The sequence below is a fragment of the Tinamus guttatus genome, unplaced genomic scaffold (assembly GCF_059628265.1).
Source record: "Tinamus guttatus ecotype Peru unplaced genomic scaffold, ASM5962826v1 Tinamus_guttatus_pri_ptg000710l, whole genome shotgun sequence".
NCBI classification, from domain to species: Eukaryota; Metazoa; Chordata; class Aves; order Tinamiformes; family Tinamidae; genus Tinamus; species Tinamus guttatus.
Window position 1 is genome coordinate 626,954 of NW_028289244.1, and position 19,974 is coordinate 646,927.

The 19,974-nt window shown below is 52.6% G+C and overlaps 2 protein-coding genes across 3 annotated transcripts in view; one reads left to right on the forward strand and one right to left on the reverse strand.

Annotated features, from left to right (window-relative positions):
• NR3C1 (nuclear receptor subfamily 3 group C member 1) overlaps positions 1–8,082 on the forward strand; it is a 57,278-nt gene extending 49,196 nt beyond the window's left edge. The window contains exons 7-9 of the mRNA XM_088536815.1: positions 4,074–4,204; positions 6,566–6,723; positions 7,545–8,082. Coding sequence (XP_088392941.1) covers positions 4,074–4,204; positions 6,566–6,723; positions 7,545–7,697 — 442 coding nt within the window. The 3' untranslated portion in view covers positions 7,698–8,082. The remainder of the gene's footprint in view (positions 1–4,073; positions 4,205–6,565; positions 6,724–7,544) is intronic.
• Positions 8,083–14,617: 6,535 nt separating this feature from the next.
• The window catches only part of ARHGAP26 (Rho GTPase activating protein 26), a 76,406-nt gene continuing 71,049 nt past the window's right edge, over positions 14,618–19,974 (reverse strand). Inside the window, exons 21-23 of one of the 2 annotated variants that reach the window (XM_088536893.1) lie at positions 16,699–16,809; positions 15,422–15,513; positions 14,618–14,731 (exon numbers count right to left, since the gene is read on the reverse strand). In XM_088536893.1, the coding sequence (XP_088393019.1) occupies positions 14,643–14,731; positions 15,422–15,513; positions 16,699–16,809 (292 nt within the window). In that variant the 3' untranslated portion in view covers positions 14,618–14,642. The remainder of the gene's footprint in view (positions 14,732–15,421; positions 15,514–16,698; positions 16,810–19,974) is intronic. The other variant, XM_088536894.1, reaches the window with a different exon arrangement.

Genomic DNA, 19,974 nt, shown 5'->3' on the forward strand with positions numbered 1-19,974 from the left:
GCTCACAGGAGGGCTCTTCAGGCAACTACGTGGTACTGGGCTGCACATAAAGAACCCATCTAACCCTTAGGAATTTTGTGATCCTGCATTTTCAGCTAGCGGATCCTTAGCACGTCTTCCTGCACAACAAACTGTGCAGGAATCGGTGGATGTGTTTTGCCTAGTGCTTAGGTGCTTCGGTGGTTATAGTGCTCAGTGCCAAATTCGTTCCTGCTTTTGTACATGGCTCCATAATTGAGGTTCCTGAGTGAGATCAGTGTAGCCTGTGATGGGAAGGAGAACTAGACTTGCTTCTTCTGCAGGCCTAAGCTGGCAGCCTAATCTCTTGACCATCTGTCTTTTAAAAATTGAATTCTCTACTGCTTAATATTTTATTTTTGTGTCTATACTTTTATAATTTATTAAGGCAAAAGGCCACCAATATTCTCGAAAATATTCGGATGCCATTTATCACGTATTGGTTATCCTAAGGTAGTATTTGTGGTAGGGTGAATTATAAAGTTGCCGTGCTATGAAGATAAATGATTTCCCCCACATTAGTTGCAGGAAGGTTCACACAGCAGAGCAGTGGTGCTGAGCTTCCTTCTGATCCATAGCATTATATATAGCATTTCTTTGAACTTCATGTACCGCATAACAGATGAACATATAAATTTCATTTTCTTAATGGTCCCATGAGTGTGGAAGATAGTAACTCAGATGCCGTATCTGTGAAAAGGAGCTTTTAATTTGTCTGTGGAAGTAGGAAGAGGGAACGATGAGTGCCTGAAGATCTAGGATCATTTCTGAGGTTGCTTGGACCTTCTTCCTGCCTCTGGTTCTCCTGAGCGCCCAGCTCCTGCTGCTCAGCCTTGCAACAGAGGCCTCGCTGCTGCCCTGCAGCTCCGCGCGCAGGAGCAGGCGCTGGGCCAGCGCGGGCAAAGCCCTCGCTGCAGAGCTGCTCCGAGGAGGCAGCGCAGCCCCCGTGGCCAAGGGATTTGAGGAAGAGCAGAGAGGGCCTTGAGGAGCTGCCGAGGGCTGGGAACCCTCGCACAGGGCAGTGGAAGGATTCAGTCCCCTCCTGTGCCCATAATCTGCAGCTGCTGCCGGGCCCAGTTCCCCCGGCTGTTGGTGGGGAAGGTGCTGTTGAGTTACGCAGGCACGCGCTGGCCCTGGGCTTCGTAAAACTGGCATTTCCTTCCACACGGAATGCTCTCCACAAGGGAAAAAGAGGCATGAATAAGGCATTGACAGGTTCTCTTCTCCAAACAGGTAGGATGGAAAAAAAATAATCGTGTTCTGCTTTTAATCAAGACAGAGGCAAAACTATATTTTGAGTTATTCTCAGGTTTTGGAAAATATTTTAAATGTAGATTTCTGCACTTCATTTCTGAGTAGAAATAATGTGCTTTGGGAGATTAGTGTCTGACTATTCAATAAGCTCATCATCTTACATTTCAAAACAAAATTGATTTATTGTGTGGGTGTGTCTATATCAGCTGGCAATATTTTAAGTAATAAGTATTTTAAAATATATAAAAAACAATTTCAATTTTTGAAAAGTTTGGCAGCTCAATAAATCTTAGACTTTAGAACATCATTTAATATTGAGGACTATAAACACCTGCAATTTTGTAGAATTGTGTAGCTGTTTGCACAGTGTTGATTCAAAACATGCTTTTGTTAGAGGTGGCACTGTTATTGTATGAGCCTAAGGCCCCTGTCTGTGTGTCAGTGCACACAGAATCGCCGGCAGCAGCAGTAGTACCGTACGGTTGCATTCATCGGGCGCTGGATGTCATTTCCTCGCTGCAGTGCATGGAAAGCAGCTTTGGGCCCCCCGTGCCGCAGCTTCTTGGTCGCTGTTTGCAAGCTCATCATCTTGGCTGATTGTGGCGCTTAGGTTGAGGTCAAACCCTTGATCTCGCTTGTCCTTATTAGAGTATATGCTGTCCTGAGTGCCTGCACTGGCATTAGCTGAACACAAAGAAAATAAGCCTGGCTTTTATGGGTTTTATGAGGAATGTTTTAGCAGTTCTCTTATTCCTAGAATATTTTTAACATTAATTTTGGAGCTAATCCTGTGCAATCAGAATTGTCTGCTTCTTGGAATAGCAGCATTTTGTTTACTGGTTTTACCCCCTCGTAGACGTGTTGGAAGTGAACTGTGCAGGGGGGGTTGAACTAGATGATCTCTAGAGGTCCTTTCCAACCTCAACGATTCTGTGATTTTAGGACTCCCCGCACGCTGAAAACGCTCCCGTGCTGCTGCCTCAGCCTCCCCGGCTGGCAGCCCACGGAGGAGGAGGGCCGTGAGGGCCCCCGGACGAGGCCGCGATGCCGTGGCTGAGGCAGGACCCTGGCCCCGGCGCTTGCCGCGCATATTGGGCACGCACAGCACCCCACACACCCCGAGCCGCTCTGGCCCGCACCGGCGCTGACGACCGAGCTGCTGCCGAGTTGGCGCTGTGGCATGAGCGGCTCCTGCCAAGGCAGCGCCACCGCGTGCGGTGCCCCTTCTGATGAGCTTCGTGCCCAGTTAAACGTCACCCCTGCTTGCAAGGGGCTAGGTGGCCTCCTGTCGCTGTGAGACGTCCTCCTGGCGCCACAGGGAAGGCGCCCCCCGCCACAGAGCCCGCAGGTGCCCGCGGGCGGCTTGGCCGTGTTGGGTGCTCTCTGCGGCGGCCGTGCCCACGGCTGGCGCCAGGGCCCACTCCATGGCGCAGCGCTTGGCACTGCCCCGCAACTGCCCAACCCGCTCCGCGGGGTCTCAGTCCGCGGCCATGGCATTCCCAGGAGATGGAAATAAACGGCAGGCTGGTCCGTTTCATAATATTTGTTTTAACCTTCTGCCCAGAAGCAGCAATATTTTTACATGAGGAAAACTGCTGATCCCCGTCACGGAATGTGTTTAAGTTACTCAATTTGAAATACGCAGGATGCCCTTTGATACAACCGAAAGGGTTAGCAGAAAGCTTGCCAAGCAGTGCTTTATGTCAAGAGCTCTAGGAAGCGTCTCACACGCGAGCGTCGTGCGTCTGCTCCTGCCGCGGGTGTCGCATCCGTGCGCTCTCCGCGTGCTCTCCGCTGCTGCCCGCCTGCTGAGCTGCCCTGCCTGCCCCTGCCCGTGTCTGTGCGTGTGTAGCTGCACGTTGCATGTGTGCACGGGCAGGACGTGGGACATTGCTGCCATGGCACACGGAGGGGACGGCGGCTCTCCTAGCTGGTGCAGACTCGGTGTCAGCAGGGTTCGGGTGCTTTCCAGCACACTTCTCGGGTCGCACTGCATCATCATCCTGTGGGCTCTGGGAGGAAGAACTGATGGCGGGGCCTCATTAAAATGGGAAGAGAATGACAGGAAAGGAAATCTATAAATACACAGTGTTTGTCACCTTGATTCCAAGTAACAGCTTTCCATGATTTCCCTCTGGTTGTTGTTATTTCTTTCTAGCTGTGGTTAGAAACTTTTTTTCTACATTATAATGTAGCGTTACAGATAATAAAACTTAACTGCAATACAGAGCATCTCTTTAACAATATAAAAAGGTCTACGTGTCCAAGAGAATATAGTCAGTTTGAACACAGGGAAGTTATGAAAAGCTGTTGCTGCCAGCAGCAAGCTGGTGTGTGTTGAGTTTATGTGGAATTCTCAGGGGTCTTGAGGAAAACTAGCAAGCTAGAAACCTCCCGTGTGGTAAATCATTTCTTCGTGGCTCTTTAAACCAGGAAAGGCTTTCGGGCTGCCAGGCTTGGGGAATTTTGTCGAACAGTGATTCCCCTGGGGTTCTGCATGGGGTTTGTGATGGGCTGTCCCAAGCCGTGCATTGATGAAAGGCCGCGCTCGCTGCCTGCCTCGCTGAGGACAGGCCGTCGTCATTGCACGCTCCCGAACGCCTCCTGTTCTGGTTGCTGCGTGTGTGGAGGACCCAGACACTCACCGAAATGAGTTCACTGGAGAAAACAGGAGATCTCTCTCTGTAAGACAGATGAAATACAAGCCTGTCTGCAGCACTCAACCCGCACCGCACAGAAATTCAGATGGAGGCTTTATAGAGATGTAGACATCTGACTGATTTTATGCTCTTGTTTCTCAGGCAGAGAATGAACCTACCCTGTATGTATGAACAATGCAAACATATGCTCATGGTTGCCCGGGAGCTCTCCCGCCTTCAAGTTTCCTATGAAGAGTATCTTTGCATGAAAACATTGCTTCTCCTCTCTACAAGTAGGTGAATGGTTAAATATGTATGCAAACAATGTCGGTTTAACTCACCAATTTTATGAGATCTGTAGTTTAATGTTGTGTTAGGTCTCTGACAGCAAATAAAAGTCAAAATGTTCCAATTGGAGTATATAGGGCTGCTGAGGGAAGCTCTGCTTTTAGCCGATACAGCGAGACTTTTACTGAGTCTTCTTCAGGCTGAGGTGTTAAGGATGGTATTCAGAACACCACAGCCACAACAGGGAGGCTTCACTAAGGCTGCAGTTAAAAATCTTTTTAAAAATTGTAGATTCTTAAGTATAAAGTGGGTGAATGGCTCAAAATGTCAAGAAATGGGCAAATCCATGACTTTATGCTCACAAAATCTATTAGAAAAATGAAAAAAAGACTGAGCATGTTCTGCTCCAGTGAAGCTGCTCTTCCCACCCTCCAAAAAGTTATTTAACTCTACCTGAAGTTACTTAAAAACTACTTAAGTCCAACTACAGCTTTTTGTGTTTGTAACTAAAAAGTATGTGGTGGATTTATCATACATACCATAAGATGTATTTATGTAATACAACATGTAATAGTTCTTACATGTTTTTCAATGAAATATACTGCATTTAAAAAAAGAGTCATGATTTACTTAAAACTCTATGGGTCTCTGTTGCATAAAAAGTACTGTGTTAAAATAATCCTTATTTATAATATATAGAAATATAATATATAGAAATATGAAATAGTATGCAGCTAATTTTCGCGACGTTACTTTTATTTTTATTCAGCATTCATGTTCATTTGTGCCTGGTGATTTTTCTTTATGGGCTGGGCAGTGGTGACTGCCCTCGGTTGTAACCCCGTCACAACCAGGGACTGGCTTGGAGCCGCAGGGAGGCCTGCGCTGCCCTGTCCCCGTGCTGGGCCCTGCGCACCCCGTGTGCCCGCGGGTGCCCGTGCGGTGCTGAACCCGCCACTGCCTGGGGCCGGCGGCGCCCGGCTCGGCTCGGAGCTGCCTGCCGGGTTTGCCTGCGGCTGCTTTGCTGTGACAGCAAATTACTGTGTTTCAGTGCCGTGAGAAGGCATGGGAGGGCAGCGTTCTTAAAAGCACCCAGCAGTAACAGCAAAGCCAGTACAGATTTTTTAGCACAGGATTAATATTTTTTAGCAACTATTTTAAAGTTTTAAAGAGTCCATAATGCAGCTGGCTTAAATATTCCTGAATGTTCCCAGTCGGTGCTAGCATTAATTCTTCAAAGCGGCTAAGACGTGGCCAGCGGGGGTGTGTTGCCGTAGGGAGCGGGAGCGCGGCGGTGGCAGCGGGCGGCCCCGGCTCCGTGCGCGGGGAATCCCGCCGGCCTGGGCCCGCGGCACCACTACTGCAGGGCAGGGAATGAGCGTGTGTGGCGGTTTTAGCATCCCTCCTGGCGGCTCCCGGGGCTCGGGGTGCCAGGCAGCCCGTTGGGACGGGGACAGCGGGCACGGGGCTCACAGTGCAGCATCGGTAGGGTCGCGCTCTGCAGCACCCAGCCGCACGCTTTGATAGTCTCCTCTCAAAGGGGACTTCCATGGGATCAGGACCGAGGTGCACTGTCACGTGTAGGAGCCTGCTTCTGCTCTCCCTCCTCCCTTCCCTTCAGTCAGCTCCGTCTCTCATCTCCGTCTTCTCCATCTTGCCTCTTGGTTCCAGTCACTTCACCACTACCACCTAAGGCTTCAAATCCAACACATTCAAGGCCAATTGTGTCCCCACGCCTAATTTCTTTACCAGATCCTGGCCTTTAGACACACCTTGGTAATAGACCCCGTGAGCCCAGGGGTTTGGAGCTGGCCGCGCTTCCCGAGCATGGGCGCCGCGGAGGCTGCGCGTGCTGCAGTGCCGCCCGCCGCGGAGCTGCGCGGGCTTCCGCGCCGCAGCCGCCTGCTTCTGCAGCCGCCTACTGCTCCCTCGCCTGCACGCATTATTTGATCCTCAGCTTTCCCTCTGCACACAGAATTTGCATGGAATCTCTCCAATTTTGCATTCTTTCCCACACTTTGAGAACACAGGAATTCCCAGCCCTAGTTGTTCTTTGTCAGGGCAGTTCCAGTCCTCGCTGTTGTTCCCTCCCCTGCCCTGGATCTCTTCCCTCTGTCTGTTCATGGGTTTGGGGGATTCTTTTCTGATGTTACCAGCGGGTCCAAGGCTGTTTGTCCAGCTAGTCCTGCAGCTCAGTTTCCTCTTCCTTCCTTTCCTCGCAGCTGTGCTTTCATTTTGTAAATCAACATTTAAGCCCTGGATTTATTTTTCTTTTGGCCATTTTTGTGCAGCTAATGTAACAGACCTTATGTAATGACAGAGCCGTTAGATGTGCGATGTCCTAAAGCTTCATGTCAATGTTGCAGTTCCCAAGGAAGGCCTGAAGAGTCAATCTCTGTTTGAAGAAATCCGCATGACTTACATCAAAGAGTTGGGAAAGGCCATAGTGAAGAGAGAAGGGAACTCAAGTCAGAACTGGCAGCGATTTTATCAACTGACGAAGCTGTTGGACTCTATGCACGATGTGAGTTTTGAAATGAAAGCTGTAAACATGCTAGATAAGTTTGGGCGTATTGCTGTAACCTTTTATTTATTTATTTATTTAGAGAGAGAAACACTGGCAGATATGCAACCCTACTGCCCAACTAGAGAAGTTTAATTGAAAGAGATTGATTTTGTGCTTTAGAGTGCTTTTGGATTTAACAGCAATTAATTTTATAATTAATTTAAATTGAAATCTCTTTAGTTTTTTACTTTGAAATGGCTTAACTCAAAACTTTGGAATTGCTTTCTGATAGCAGGGGAAATCTGAAATTTCAAAACAGGGTTGCCTTTAAGACAAACTATCAGGAATCTGTGGAGTGTTTGAAAGTATGTTAAAGCAATGAATGGGTGAGTTTTTATAGTATTAGTAGCAGTTTAATTTTGCAAGGATTTTCATAATTCAGGCTGTCTCCTCTTGTGCTGTGCAGTGTGAATTGCACATGTGCTCCGCATAGTCCAAGGGGTGTCCGAACTGGCCAAGGCAGCAGAAACATTGGATTTTGGGAATCACCTTTTTTCCCCATTAAGTTTACATAGCACCTGCAAAGAGCCATATCGAAACCTTACTAAGATGATCCACCCCGGTATTACTTGTATGCCAAAATGGGAATCAAGGCAAAACCTCCTTGGGGTTTTTGAGGACCTCGCAAGGCCCCTGCCCTCGTGTCGTGTCCCCGGCACGCGCAGGACCGGGGGAGCCCAGGCAGGAGGAGCGCGGAGCCGGGCAGGGGTCCACATCTGGGTTAGCAATGCTGCTCTGTGCCTTGCCCTGCGAGTAACTCTCTCCTTTATCACTTGTAGGTGGTTGAAAATCTTCTGAGCTTTTGCTTCCAGACATTTTTGGATAAATCCATGAGTATTGAGTTCCCAGAGATGTTGGCAGAAATCATCAGCAATCAGATACCAAAATATTCAAATGGAAATATCAAGAAGCTCTTATTTCATCAAAAGTGACTGCCTTAATTCAAAAGGGTTGCCTTAAGAAAACGTCAGACGATAGCTTTTTTTTTTAAAAAAAAAAAAGAAAAAGAGAAAGTAAAACCTACCAGACTCATTAATTTTATCCTTGCAGCGGTGTTTTTTTTGTAATTATGCACTACATGTGGTTTACAGAGGGCCAAGATTTAGGCTATAGAAGCAGCGGATTTCTCACATTCAAGAAAGAGTTGGGGAGAAGGGAAAGGAAAATCAATCTTATTTGTCAGAAATTACGTTTCTCCCCCTGTGCAACAATCGTGGATGCATCAAAACCACCGGTGACAAGCTCTGAGGCTGTGTTATGGACATTCTGCTAATTAATTTCTCTAGTTGGCTGGAGACAATTTTCTAGGCTTTTTTTTTCCCTTTTTTTTTCTTTTTTTTTTCCTTTTTTTTTTCTTTTTTTTTAGTAAAGTGTTTTGGATTTTTTTTTTAAAGTTAAGGTAGCATTTTGGTTTATGCATGTAACCTGAAGAAAGTTTACAAGTGTATATCAGAAAAGGGAAGTTGTGCCTTTTATAGCTATTACTGTCTGGTTTTAGCAATTTCCTTTAACTTTATATACCGTGAACTAGGCTTGTTCATTTTTTCTTACATAATTTTTTTGTAATACTTCAAGATGCCTATTGTACAGCTGGTTTTTTAAGGTGGGGCAGCTCGTAGCTTTCCTAGATGACCTTGAGTATATTCATGTGAAAATGGGTTGGCCTTTTCTAACCTGATGGCTTTCAACTGTCAAAGAGGCGTAAAAATTAGGCATTTTTTAAGGGTCAGGGTGGGTGGGAGAATGCTCTCAAATCTAATTTAAGTAGATACAAATGACATAAATACTTTTGGTATAAGTGCAAAGTGTCGGATATGCAGATTCGTAGAGAATTAACCCAGTCCTAACTGGATGTAAATGAGCAGGTTATTTTATATATTAAAAAAAAAGCCTGATTTTTGCATATAATGCAACAGCCATAACTTTGAGAGTCATGGGCTGCATTGATGCCAAGAAGATCAGTCCTGACTGCCCATCAGGAAATTTTCAGGAAAATATGCATAGCTTAAGAAAAGTTTACTTCTGTGTGGAGAAACTCACATTTTCTATACACTTAAATCTATCATCGTATAAGTATATATGGGAAAATATCATTGACTTAAGAGGCAGACTTGTAATTATGCCCAGTGGTTGTTTCTGTAGTTTTCTGTCCCGATCTGGAGTATTTGGCTGCGCTGAGGTGTTCGCCGCGGCGCCGGCCGCAGCGGGAGCCGCACGGCCCTGGCGCCCGTCCCGCGTCTCGTCTGTCCCTGGTGGTTCCTCCGCTTTCCTGGAGAGCAGGAAGACGCCGCTACTGGTTCTGTGGTCTTGGACTTGTATGTCGAACTTCCCGTCTTTGTAAGGCTGCATCCCTTCCTACCGACTTCCTGGCGTGCCATAAACCTACCATAGACCGTGTGAATTTCTCCTGGTTGCCATTGATAATTGTATTTTAAACCGTTTAGAAGCTGTAGTAGCCTTTTCTACGTGCACCTTAACAATTTTCTGTATCTCAAAATTTAAATATTTACTAAGCCACTCTAAAATTTGATTTTTACTCAAAGTGGCCAGATTATTTGTGTAATAGAAATGAGAAAAATCATCTGATAAAATACAAAACCTAATATATTTTTATATTTAGTTATAGTTTCAAGTATGTATAATCGGTATATTCAGTGATCCGAGAAAAGAAGGGAAGGGCTACTGCAGCTTTAAAAGCAATTTACTAAATGATTGTAAAATAGCTTGTATAGTGTATAATAAGGATGATTTTTAGATGACAGATTGCTTTATCATGATACATGTAATTATATTTTTTGTAGGGGTCACAAGCCCGTGGAATGGTAGCCTGTGCGAGTGGGGGTTTGGCTGGAGGCCGTCCCGGCGGCGCTGCGGGGTCGGGGCCGCCTCGCGCCGCCGCGCGCCGAGTCCCCGCGCGCCGCTGCCGCGGGGCCGGGCGGACGCTCCCGCCTGCACGCGGTGACCGTTCCCGGGCGGCAGCGGCCGCAGCCGGAGCAGCGCGAGGAGCCTGGCAATAATGCGCATACAGGTACCAGCAATATGTAAATACGGAGCAGAGGCCGTTCACCACACACTAGCACATTTCTATTGCTCGGCAAAGGCTCGTTTCCAAGCGAAATAGGAAACTAAATTTTCATCCTTTCTTAAATCTCTTTTTGAATGTTATACCTATTAAAAAATACTATATTCAGTACTTTGGAGTAAAATATCTTTAATAAAAAAAAAAGTAATCATTCTCTTCTCTTTGAATGATCTGTAAAGAGTATGTACATTTTGTAACAGTTAAGCTAAACTTCAGTATTTTAATTATAGCTTTCGACCCAACTCAATGACAATATTTATGCGACTCGTTCAAGATGCAGATAGGAGTTTCTTACTGCTGGGTGCCAGAGGGGCTCTTTGCTCGAAAGAAGAGCTGGAAAACGGTTCCTGCCTTGGAGAGTGTTTTGCAGAAGGCTCTAAGGGGGAGGCTCCTTCGCTGATCCCGTGTGATTGCCAGGGAGCGCGTGGGGCGCCTGGCGCTGGGCAGCATAGGAGCCAAGGCTGCCCCTTCCTCTGTGCGCCCCTCCGTTCATCTTTAGCTTAAGGATTCAAGGAGAAACAAAAGGAAACTGTGACGTGAGCAGAAAGCATTCATCCTGTACGTGCTGTTAGGTTTTAAACTTCACAATTAAAAAAAATCCGTAGTGCTGTAGTGAGCAGTGAGAAGTCCATGTTGTGTGTATCAGTAGTCCTTGTAGCACTGGGTAGTATCTGCACTCTGGATAAAGCAGGGAGATTTGCGACTTCTGTCCCTTCAGTGCCTTATCGCATAGTGCATGCGTGTGACGGCGGGGCGTGCGGCGCAGCGCCGTGCATTGAACTGCATTGCTGTGCATGGCCGCGCATGGCCATGCATTGCAGCACATCGCAGTGCGTCGCAGTGCGTGGCCATGCATTGCAGCGAATCGCAGTGCATGGCCATGCATTGCAGCGCGTGGCTGTGCATCGCAGTGCGTCACAGTGCATTTCTGTGCATGGCCGTGCATTGCAGTGCGTGGGTGTGCATCTCTGTGCACGGCCATGCACTGCAGCGCGTCGCAGTGCGTGGCTGCGCATTGCAGCGCAGGGCTGTGCCTCGCCGCGCACGGAGCCCTAGGAACGGCCTTACTAGGATAAGCCAGGTCACGGGATGGAGAGGGGAGCGACCGCGTCCCCGCGCTTTGGTAATTGCCCGAGCCAAAACTTTGCGACCCCTTCGGTCCTGCCGGGAGCTTCGGCAGCGGCGCAGGAGCAGAGCGAGGGCAGCCGGGGCCGCGGCGCCCCGGGCCGTGGGCTGGGGACAGGGCTGGGCCTCGGCGCTGCCAGCAGCCGCTCCCGCGGCTCCTACTCTATTTTCTATAGTAAACAAAAATATATAATGGGGCGGATCCTATATTGTACCGGTGTATGGCATTATTAAAAAAAGAATCATTATTTTTATCACAGTAATTTTAAACAGCATAAAGAAAAAACAAAACGGTGACTCCTGTTAAAGAATAAAAGTTGTAGTTTTTTATTCATGCTGAATAATTCTGTAGTAACAAGTCTGTAGTTTTCACCTACTCAGTGAAATGTTGGACTGTAAAAGCTTGTGTGGAACTGTTGAACATTTATTTTTTCATTTAAATTTGCTGTTCTGGTAATACAAAGCCACACATCTGTACAGAAGTTGCAGTAAATGTGACTCATTTACAGCAATGCCGAATAATGGACGGAAACCATATAATAAAATTCTGCTTTTTTCATTAAACGGCTTCAAAATGCCTCTGTGGTGGTTTCACTGTGTCCCTGCAAGCGGCGCTGGCCATGGGTGCGTCGGGGCAGGTGGGGTGTTTTCCCTGTTCCTGCATGCACAAAACCCACCTGTCTGTGCGGCAGGTCCTGCCCCAGCCGAGCCCGGAGCAGGAGCGTTTTGGGGAGCCGCATTTGGGCAACCGGGAGTCCGAGCGGCGCTTCTAGCCCGGCCGGATCCGCTGCCCCCTCCAGGCTCCTGCTCCCAGAGAGGGACTGGGACCTTCTGCCACAGGCTGGGCAGGGCAGAGAAGCCCCTGTGGATCCCCGGAGTGATTGAGCCAGGAAGGACAAGACACGGCCCCGAGTTAGAAAGACTGGATTTTATTTCCAAGCTGTTCTGTTGCTGCGGGGCTTCTGTGGGTGCCGGGAAAGCCCTGGTGGAGGGAGCTCGGGGAGGTGGAGGTGGAGCAGCCAGCTGGGGAGGGAAGCCCTGCTCAGCACTGCGCTGCGTAGCGCGACTGCGCGCTGGGCATGGCCGCTGCGTGCTGGGCATGGCGATTGCACGCTGGGCATGGCGATTACGCACCGAGCATGGCGATTGCGCACCAGGCACGGTGATTACACGCCAGGCACCATGACTGCGCGCCGAGCATGGCGACTACGCGCTGGGCATGGTGATTACGCACTAGGCATCACGATTGCGCGCCGGGTATCGCGTTTACTCACCGAGCATGGCAACTGCGCTCCGGGCACGGCGGTTACTCACCGGGCATCATGATTACGCACCAAGCATCGCGATCGCGCGCCGGGGATGGCGATTGCACACCGGGCATGGCGATCGCACCCTGGGTATCGTGCCCAGCGCTTTGCTGAAGCCTCATGTCAGTGCAGCAGAAGAACCTTGGGGCAGTGGCACCAGGGTGGAGGTGGCTGTGCCGTGCACTCCTGGCAGCCCAGGCGCCTCGGGGCGCTGGCGCTGCAGGGGCAGCGCTGCCCTCTGCATGTCCCAGCACGGCTGGCCCGGACGCTGCAGGAGCTTCCCGCAGCCAGAGCGTCCCCCACGCAACGGCCGGGGGCGCCTTGGCCAGAGCAGCAGCGACAGGCAGATGATCGCGGGTCCCAGCGCGATGTCACTCTGCCGTGATGGCCTTCAAACCATCAGCCCCTTGCCTGGGGAAGAGGCTTCTACACGGGTATTTTTTACAAAACTCGTTTCTAATGTTTATTTCCCAACAGCTAAAAAATTGAATTAGCCTGAACGTACCAACTATAATTGCTTTGAGGTTTCTGGTCCATTAGAGTAATTAAAATCCTGTGCATTTTCCAAGCAGACCATGTCCCTTCAGCGCTGGCTCTTCCTGCACAGGTAGCGCCCTCAATTCTACAGCAATTTTCCTCCGATGAAAACGCTACCGAGCAGGATGTGCAACCCGCAGGGCCCGGCGGCCGTGCCGGGGCAAAGCCACGGGGGCTCCCTGCGCTCCTGCCGCTTCCCAGCTGCAGTCGCTGCTCCGGCACCTCCCGGGCACCCAGATCCGCTGGGAGCTCCCGGGCGCCGCAGAGTCCCGGCACTGGCAGCCCTGGCCAGGGCTCAAGATCCCCGAGTGCAATCGGGGAGAGAGAGATGAGGCCTCTGCGGCCAGGGGAGAGCAGGAGCCTCTGCAGTCACCCTCAGTGAACGTGACAGAAGTTTCCATGTCTGCATGGAGTTCTTGGACTTCTGCCTTAAACGGTAGTTCCCCTTGGAGCCTCCTGCTTTGCTTGCATTTACCTGTGCGTGGGTAGCTACGTGCACACGCACTGCGGTGCATGCATGCTCGTAGGTGTATTTAAAAATAAATAGATGTATTTAAGTGCTCACGCCCCAGTGGGCCCCACAGAACCCCCCACCCGGCCCGGTCTGACCGGCCCCGCCGGGGAGATCCGCACGACGCCGCCGCGCAGGGGAGCTCATGGGGGAAGAGGCGCCGGGACGCGGCCGGGACCACGCTGGGGCGGGGGCGACAGGGAGGGCAGATCCGTCTTCTCCCGCTTCCTTCCCCAGCCAAATCCCAGAGATCGGGTGGAGCGCGGGCTCGGGGCCGGCCCCGCTCCCGTGCGGCAGCACGTGCTCAGGGTTCTGCAATTGGGCTGCCAATGTCCTTCGCTTCTCTTATTACAGCTCTCCTAAAAATATCAAATACAGATCTTTCCCTCGTAATATTTTAAGATACTCTATTTATACATTAATTATTTCAAAAATAAAAAGTGACATGGACAGCAAATCACTCACTCGGAGTCCTTAAAATTATCACAAGGAGCAAAGACACCCGTCACCTGCACAGTCCTGGTGGCAGCAACGCGGCTGTTGCCTCCCGGCTCCTTGGGAGTCTCTGCTGCCAACGTCCCTGGAAGGCTCCTTCTCCCACCAGAGCCAGGGCCGGAGCAAGAAGCATCCCACCCGATCGCCCTGCTCTGCTGCTCCCGCTCTGCCTGTGCGACACGGCGCAAGTTGGGTCTGCAGACATGGAGCACGCGGGTTCTGCAGCCACGGAACACGTTGGGTTTACAGCCACGGAACACACTGGGTCTGCAGCCATGGAACGTTCTGGGTCCGCAGTCATGGAACGCGCTGGGTCTGCAGCCATGGAATGTTCTGGGTCTGCAGTCATGGAACGGGCTGGGTCTGCAGCGCTGGAACGTTCTGGGTCTGCAGCCACAGAACACACTGGGTCTGCAGTCATGGAACATTCTGGGTCTGCAGCATGAGGCAGCACTGGCAGCGCTGCCCGGCTGGGCACGAGGAGGCGGCAGGAGGCAGCGAGGGGCTCTGGGTGATGGGAGGCAGCGAGGCCGGCGCTGCGGAGGTCACGGGGCTGCACCAGCCACGCAGGGAGGAGCCGCCAGCACCCCCAGAGGAGCCGTCGGCGCCGCTGAGCCCCAGCTCTGCTCCCCGCTGGGGCCAGGCGCAGCAGCAGGACGGGCAGAGCCGCTGGCTGCTTCGGCCGGGCGCAGGATCCCATTTCCCTGCTGGCCGTGGGGCGCCGGCTCGCGAGCGGGGCCGCCGCAGGGACGGACGTCGGGACGTTCGGATGGAGCGGGGTGCAGCGCGGGGCGCGCGGCCCTGGCTCCTACGCCCGCAGTCATAGGAACTCCACGTAGTTCTCGGGGATGAGGCCCGTGCGGCCGCCCAGCGTCCCCTCCAGCCAGCCGGGCTCCTGCGACGGGTGCACTGGGGGCAGAGGGAGGGTGAGTTGCGGCCGCGGCGCCCGCCCGCTCCGCAGGAGCCCGCCAAGACCCGCAGAGCCGAGCGGGAGCCGCTGTCCTTTGGGGCCAACAAGCTGTGTGATTTTAGAGGGGGAACAACCGTCCACCCCCAGGGCAGCCTCTGCACCTGCTGCCCCTTCTCCCTCCCTCCTTCCCTCCCAGGCCGGGGCTCCAGCTCCGTGAGCAGGACGCGCTGAGTGGCTTTGCCTGGGAGCAGCCCAGGGATCGCTGCCTAGCAAACACCGTGCGCCTAATGCAAACATTCCCCACCCCTCTGCTCCCGTTCCCATGGGCTTTCCACGGGGAGACGATGCTTATCTATGAGATAGCTGTGGGCTGCTTAGGAAAAGCGATTTCCTTAATTCACCAGCACTGATGCTCCACTGTGCCCCAGGGGCGGGCAACTCAGTGTGGCCATTTGGGGCATTCCTGGGTTTGGGGGGATGCAGGACTGAGAGGAAACCCCATGGATGTGGAGCCCAAACCATTCCCAGGATCACAGGAGGAGCCACAGCAGTTTGCAAGCCCCAGTGGTGGATATAAATCCATATAAATGCGTGTGTTTCTCAAGCACCGCTCCGTGCTGCACCCTCGCTGCCGTCAGTGCTCCCATCGGGTCCCCGCGTGCGCGGGGCGCGAGGCGCGCAGCACTCACCGTTGTCGAACACGGTGCCGGCCGTGAAGGAGAGCTCGGAGTCGTGCTCGGCCTTGCAGGCGTAGAGGGCGCGCGCCTGGCGCAGCGGCGAGCTGCAGGCACAGGAGCAGCGTGAGGGGCGCGTGGGCACCCGCGCGGGGCCTTCACACAGCAAAGGAAGGGACGGAGTTTGCCCCCTTCCTTTGAGCCGGCACGTGAAGGTGAAAGGCTGGAGCCCCATTAGGTTCAGAGCAGAAGAGGCCGTGGCCGAGGCTCGGGATCCCCAGAACCCCCGGCTGCATCAAGCCCCCTCAGCGCAGCAGCTTGAGGAGCAGCAAGCCCCAAGGACCGGCTGGAATGAGAAAAAAAATCTCTCCCCGTTTGGTGGCTTCGCTAATGGCTGCCCCTCCCAGGGCCTGAAGGACATAATTGCTCGCCAGAGGAGCCAGCGGACTGCAGGCTTCCAGCTGGTGGGAAAAGCCATCCGGCTCCCTAGGGAAGCACAAGACAGCGAGTCGGGAATGGCCTGGGCTTCTGCGTGAGCAGCGCTCCAAAGGTGGGGGCTTTCTGGTCCGAATCCCAGTTGTCCAAGGCGGGAGCTTCAGGCGAACGAGGGGAGGGGGATTCCGCGCTGCCCTGTCACGGAGCCGCTCCGGTCCCCAGGCTGCTGCCGCCGCACGTGGCACAGAGCGGCTCCGCATCCCGCAGCTCCCGCTCCCAGAGCTGCCGAGCTCCCACACTCCTGCCCACATCCTGCTGCCTCCCGCTCGGGGCTGCAGCTCCCCACGCGCTGCAGCTCCGCTCCCCAGCGCAGCAGGCGCCCCCGGGGCCACGGGATGCTCCTGGGGCTGGGAAAGCCATGGATGCATCCAGGGTTCGGCTCCTCCTGCCCGGGGGCACCACGGCCCCGGGGGCGCCTGGGCACCAACATCCCTGTCACCATCACAGTGTTATTTATGCCCCTTAGATGACAGCTAAGAAGGGATGTGGCCAGAGCTCCGGCTATCCCAAGGTTTTACAGCCACCAGCTATTCCAGGGCATGTCTTACCTGTTGGATAGAGGTGCAAAGGGAGCTTAAATGACTGGGCAGAACCCACAGAAACCACAAGCAAGTTCAGTCCCTGCCAATGTGCCCCGAGGTGCCAGACGTGCTGGGTCGGAGGCGCCGGGTGCTCCCGCGCGCAGGGAGCGGCATCGGGCGCCTCGAGCAGGGGCAAAGGCAGAAGGGAAGTGAAGTGGGGAAATCAAATGGAGAGGAGTGAAAGCAGCGCAAAGCAAAGCAAATTCTGCCACAGACCTGATGGGGGATGAGTCGCTGGACGTAGAGGAGGTGGGCATAGGGCTGGATGGCGCGGAGAACATGGGCCAGGACGGTGAGAGGGGTGACGTTGGGCTTGGACTCTGAGGGCTGCAAGACATAACCAGATAACTTATCACCATGCACGCACAGCACAGACACACGCAGCCGGCAGCGGCGATAGCGGGCGCCTCGGGAATGCGTGGAGCGGGAGCCGGCGCTGCACGGCCGAGCGCTGGGGCCTTGGGAAGCGCCTCAAGGCCACACGCGGGATCCGCAGCCGACCCCGATCTCCCCACAGCTCCTGGCTCGGCTCCTCCAGCCCCTTCCCTGGGGCTTCTGGAGCAGCCGACATCCCTGCGCTGTTAACAGCTCTGCTCCTGCGCCCGGCTCCAGCCCCGGGAACGAGGGCTGGACCTTCGGCCACTGCAGCAGCGCCCGAGGCGCTCGTGGAGAGAGGATGGAGATGCAGACCTAGGCAGTTTTAATGGTTCTTTCTTATGCCTTCAGTGGACGAGGCCATGCCCTCACCTGAGCTGCTCTTGCCCTTCCTTTGGGTTCCTCCTTTCACTGGAAGCTGAAACAAGACACAGGCCTCGCAAACGAGTGCAGAAGTCGAGTGCAGAAGCGTGTGTTTCCTTCAGAACTGCTGCATTTAGGTTATTTTCAGGGTTACTGGAAAGCAACTCTTGAACTAAAATACTGATGCGAGTCTCAGCAATCTGCTCCTGCTGCCAGGCTCAGCCCTCGTGTGCGCTGCCCACAGCCCCGTGATAGCGCTTCAGCCCTTCCTCCTCGTTCCTTGTGCTTGGAGCAGCCTCCACGGAGGTGCCCAGGGCCGAGCGCTGCCGCTGGGGCCGCAGGGACGCGACGCTCCCTGAGCACTGCAGCTCGCGTGGCCTCCGTGCCCGGGTGTCCCCTCGGAAATGCGACCACGCCAGCAAATGAGCATATCCAGAGAGGAGGGAAAGGAACCTCCTCCCCACTCCAGCTGCCACCTCGATGCTCCGCTCGCTGCCCAGACATGGCCGGGAAACTATTCCTGTCTGCAGCCCCATCCTCCCCGCATCCACCGACAGATTCTGTTCTAACCGCGCTCCTCCGGCCACCTCCCCAGCTACTCTCTGCACAGCTCCACTCCGCAGGCCATTTGCTGCTCTAAAAATTCATTCCCAGCAGGGTTTCCAGGCAGCTCTGCCCTTCTGGCTGACAGGACATAAGTTCTGGTTAAAAAAAAAAAAAAAAAAGCTTTCCTACTTGCTGTTTCTTTTTGCCTAGCTCACACCGTTGCTTGTGGTAGACAACACCCAACAGCTTTGAGTGGGCAGGGTCTACCAGTGAGATCCAGCCCTTGGATGAAATCACCTCAGGAATAAGCTTTGCTTCTCTCATAATTTAAATGAAGCAAAACCAGGCTAAAAACTCCCTCCTGTGCTATTCTCCCAGGGCTTATCTTGCTGCGTAATCTTTCAGTCGGAAAATAATGCCTCGTTTAGGGAAATTAGCAGCCGAAATACTGTGGTCAGTATCACTTGACCAAACAAATCAAAAAAGTTCAATTGTTTCAGCATGGACTTTCCCACAGTTCCATTTATTAGTCCCTGTGTTTCTATAAGCCGAGTTTACATGATACTCATTTCAATAACACGGACGTGCCCCTCTTCATACTCTTCAGGATACCCAGTACCTTGGTTTCTCCTCTCACTTTGCTGCTTCACTTATTTCCCATTATACAGAAATATTTCTGTGCTTAGGCTATTTCATAAACCCTCTAAAAGCTTTTCCACTTGCCCAAGAGGGAAACGGGAAGATTTGTGCTCAGGGAAGGAAAGCTGGAGCTCGTGTTGTCACAGCGAGCCAGCTGAGGGCCCTGTGTCCCAGCACAGGGGCACCATCCATCAGCGTTTCGGATGGACGCGGCTGCGCTGGAGGTGGACACAGCAGCCTAGGGACGGGGTTAATGCTGGAGAAGGGCGGGCGGATCAAAGTGAAGGATCGGAAATGGCTGCATTTCCATCACGGCAAAGCTGCGGAGGGAAAGCAGCTGTGATGGGATGTGGTTCCGCGTGACTTGCAGGTCTTCTGCCGCCCTGGATGCAGGCGATGGAGGCATCGCACCATCGTACCCAGGACGAGCACTTCATGAGCTCAGCTGCAAGACGGGGCTTGGCTGCATTGCTGGCAGGCGAGCGGCCCCGCAGAAAGAGCGCGAGCCTGATGGTGCTGCCGCTATGAATACACACGGCGAGGAGCACAAGGAGGGCCGGGACACCCTCATCTCTGCCAGGGCAGCGCAGGGGCCCGGTACTGCAGAGACAGCACCTGCGATGGGCACGAGAGGGGAGCACGGGGCAGGGAAGACTATGTAAAACAGAGGAAATCAGAGCTTGGTGCCAACGCGCCCCTGTTCCATGGTGGCACCTTGGGACCATGTCCCCTGCTCCACTAACACCTGCCCTCACTGCCCAAAAGGCTCCCAGCGACATCCAAACCAAGCTGGTAGGTTTTACATTGAACCAAGTGCTTTCAGAGCATATTAAAGCTCTTAATTATTAATAGAAAACTTGCAATGTGCCAGTCGGCAGCCAAGCTAAGAGGGAAGTGTTGGGAAATCAGGAGCCAGCAGCTTAGTCACATCTCTGACCAAGCTGCTTTTCTAAAGCATGAGGTAATTCTGGAAGCATTAGTCACCCGCAAACGGGCTCGCTGCTTCGGGAAACGCTCCCGGCCACCAGAAATCTCCCGTTGCTTTTTTTTTTTTTTCTGGCATGCAATCCTCCGTGACTACATTTCTCCCGGGGAAGAAAATTCTACCACCTGGCACCCCATAGGGCAACCCAATAGGAGTCCTGCTGAGGGGACCAAATCCCAAGACATAAAAGACCATTTTCAGACTCAAATCCTTACATAAAACAAGCACTATCTCTTTAAGCCTCCATAAGCTAAAAATCTTATTTCTCTGCCATGTGCAAACGCTCTTCCTGCAGTGAGGCAGGAACTAGCACCTGCCCCCATAAGTCACACGTGCTGGGAAAAGGCAAGGGGATGATTTTGGCCTGAAAAAAGTGATTTGAGTAATAGAAGAGCAGAGGCTCAGCATGATGAATTTCTGAATCTCCTCGAGTGCCTGTTTCCCTTTGCACATTTGCTCTTGTTCTGCCCCAGGTTTGGCCGCTGTCCTGCAAACTCCGCTCAGAGCCAGTCGGAATATTTCACTCCAAACTCTTCCTGGACAGATTTTCCTAACAAAATGCCCCATCTTGAGGACGGCTCTGA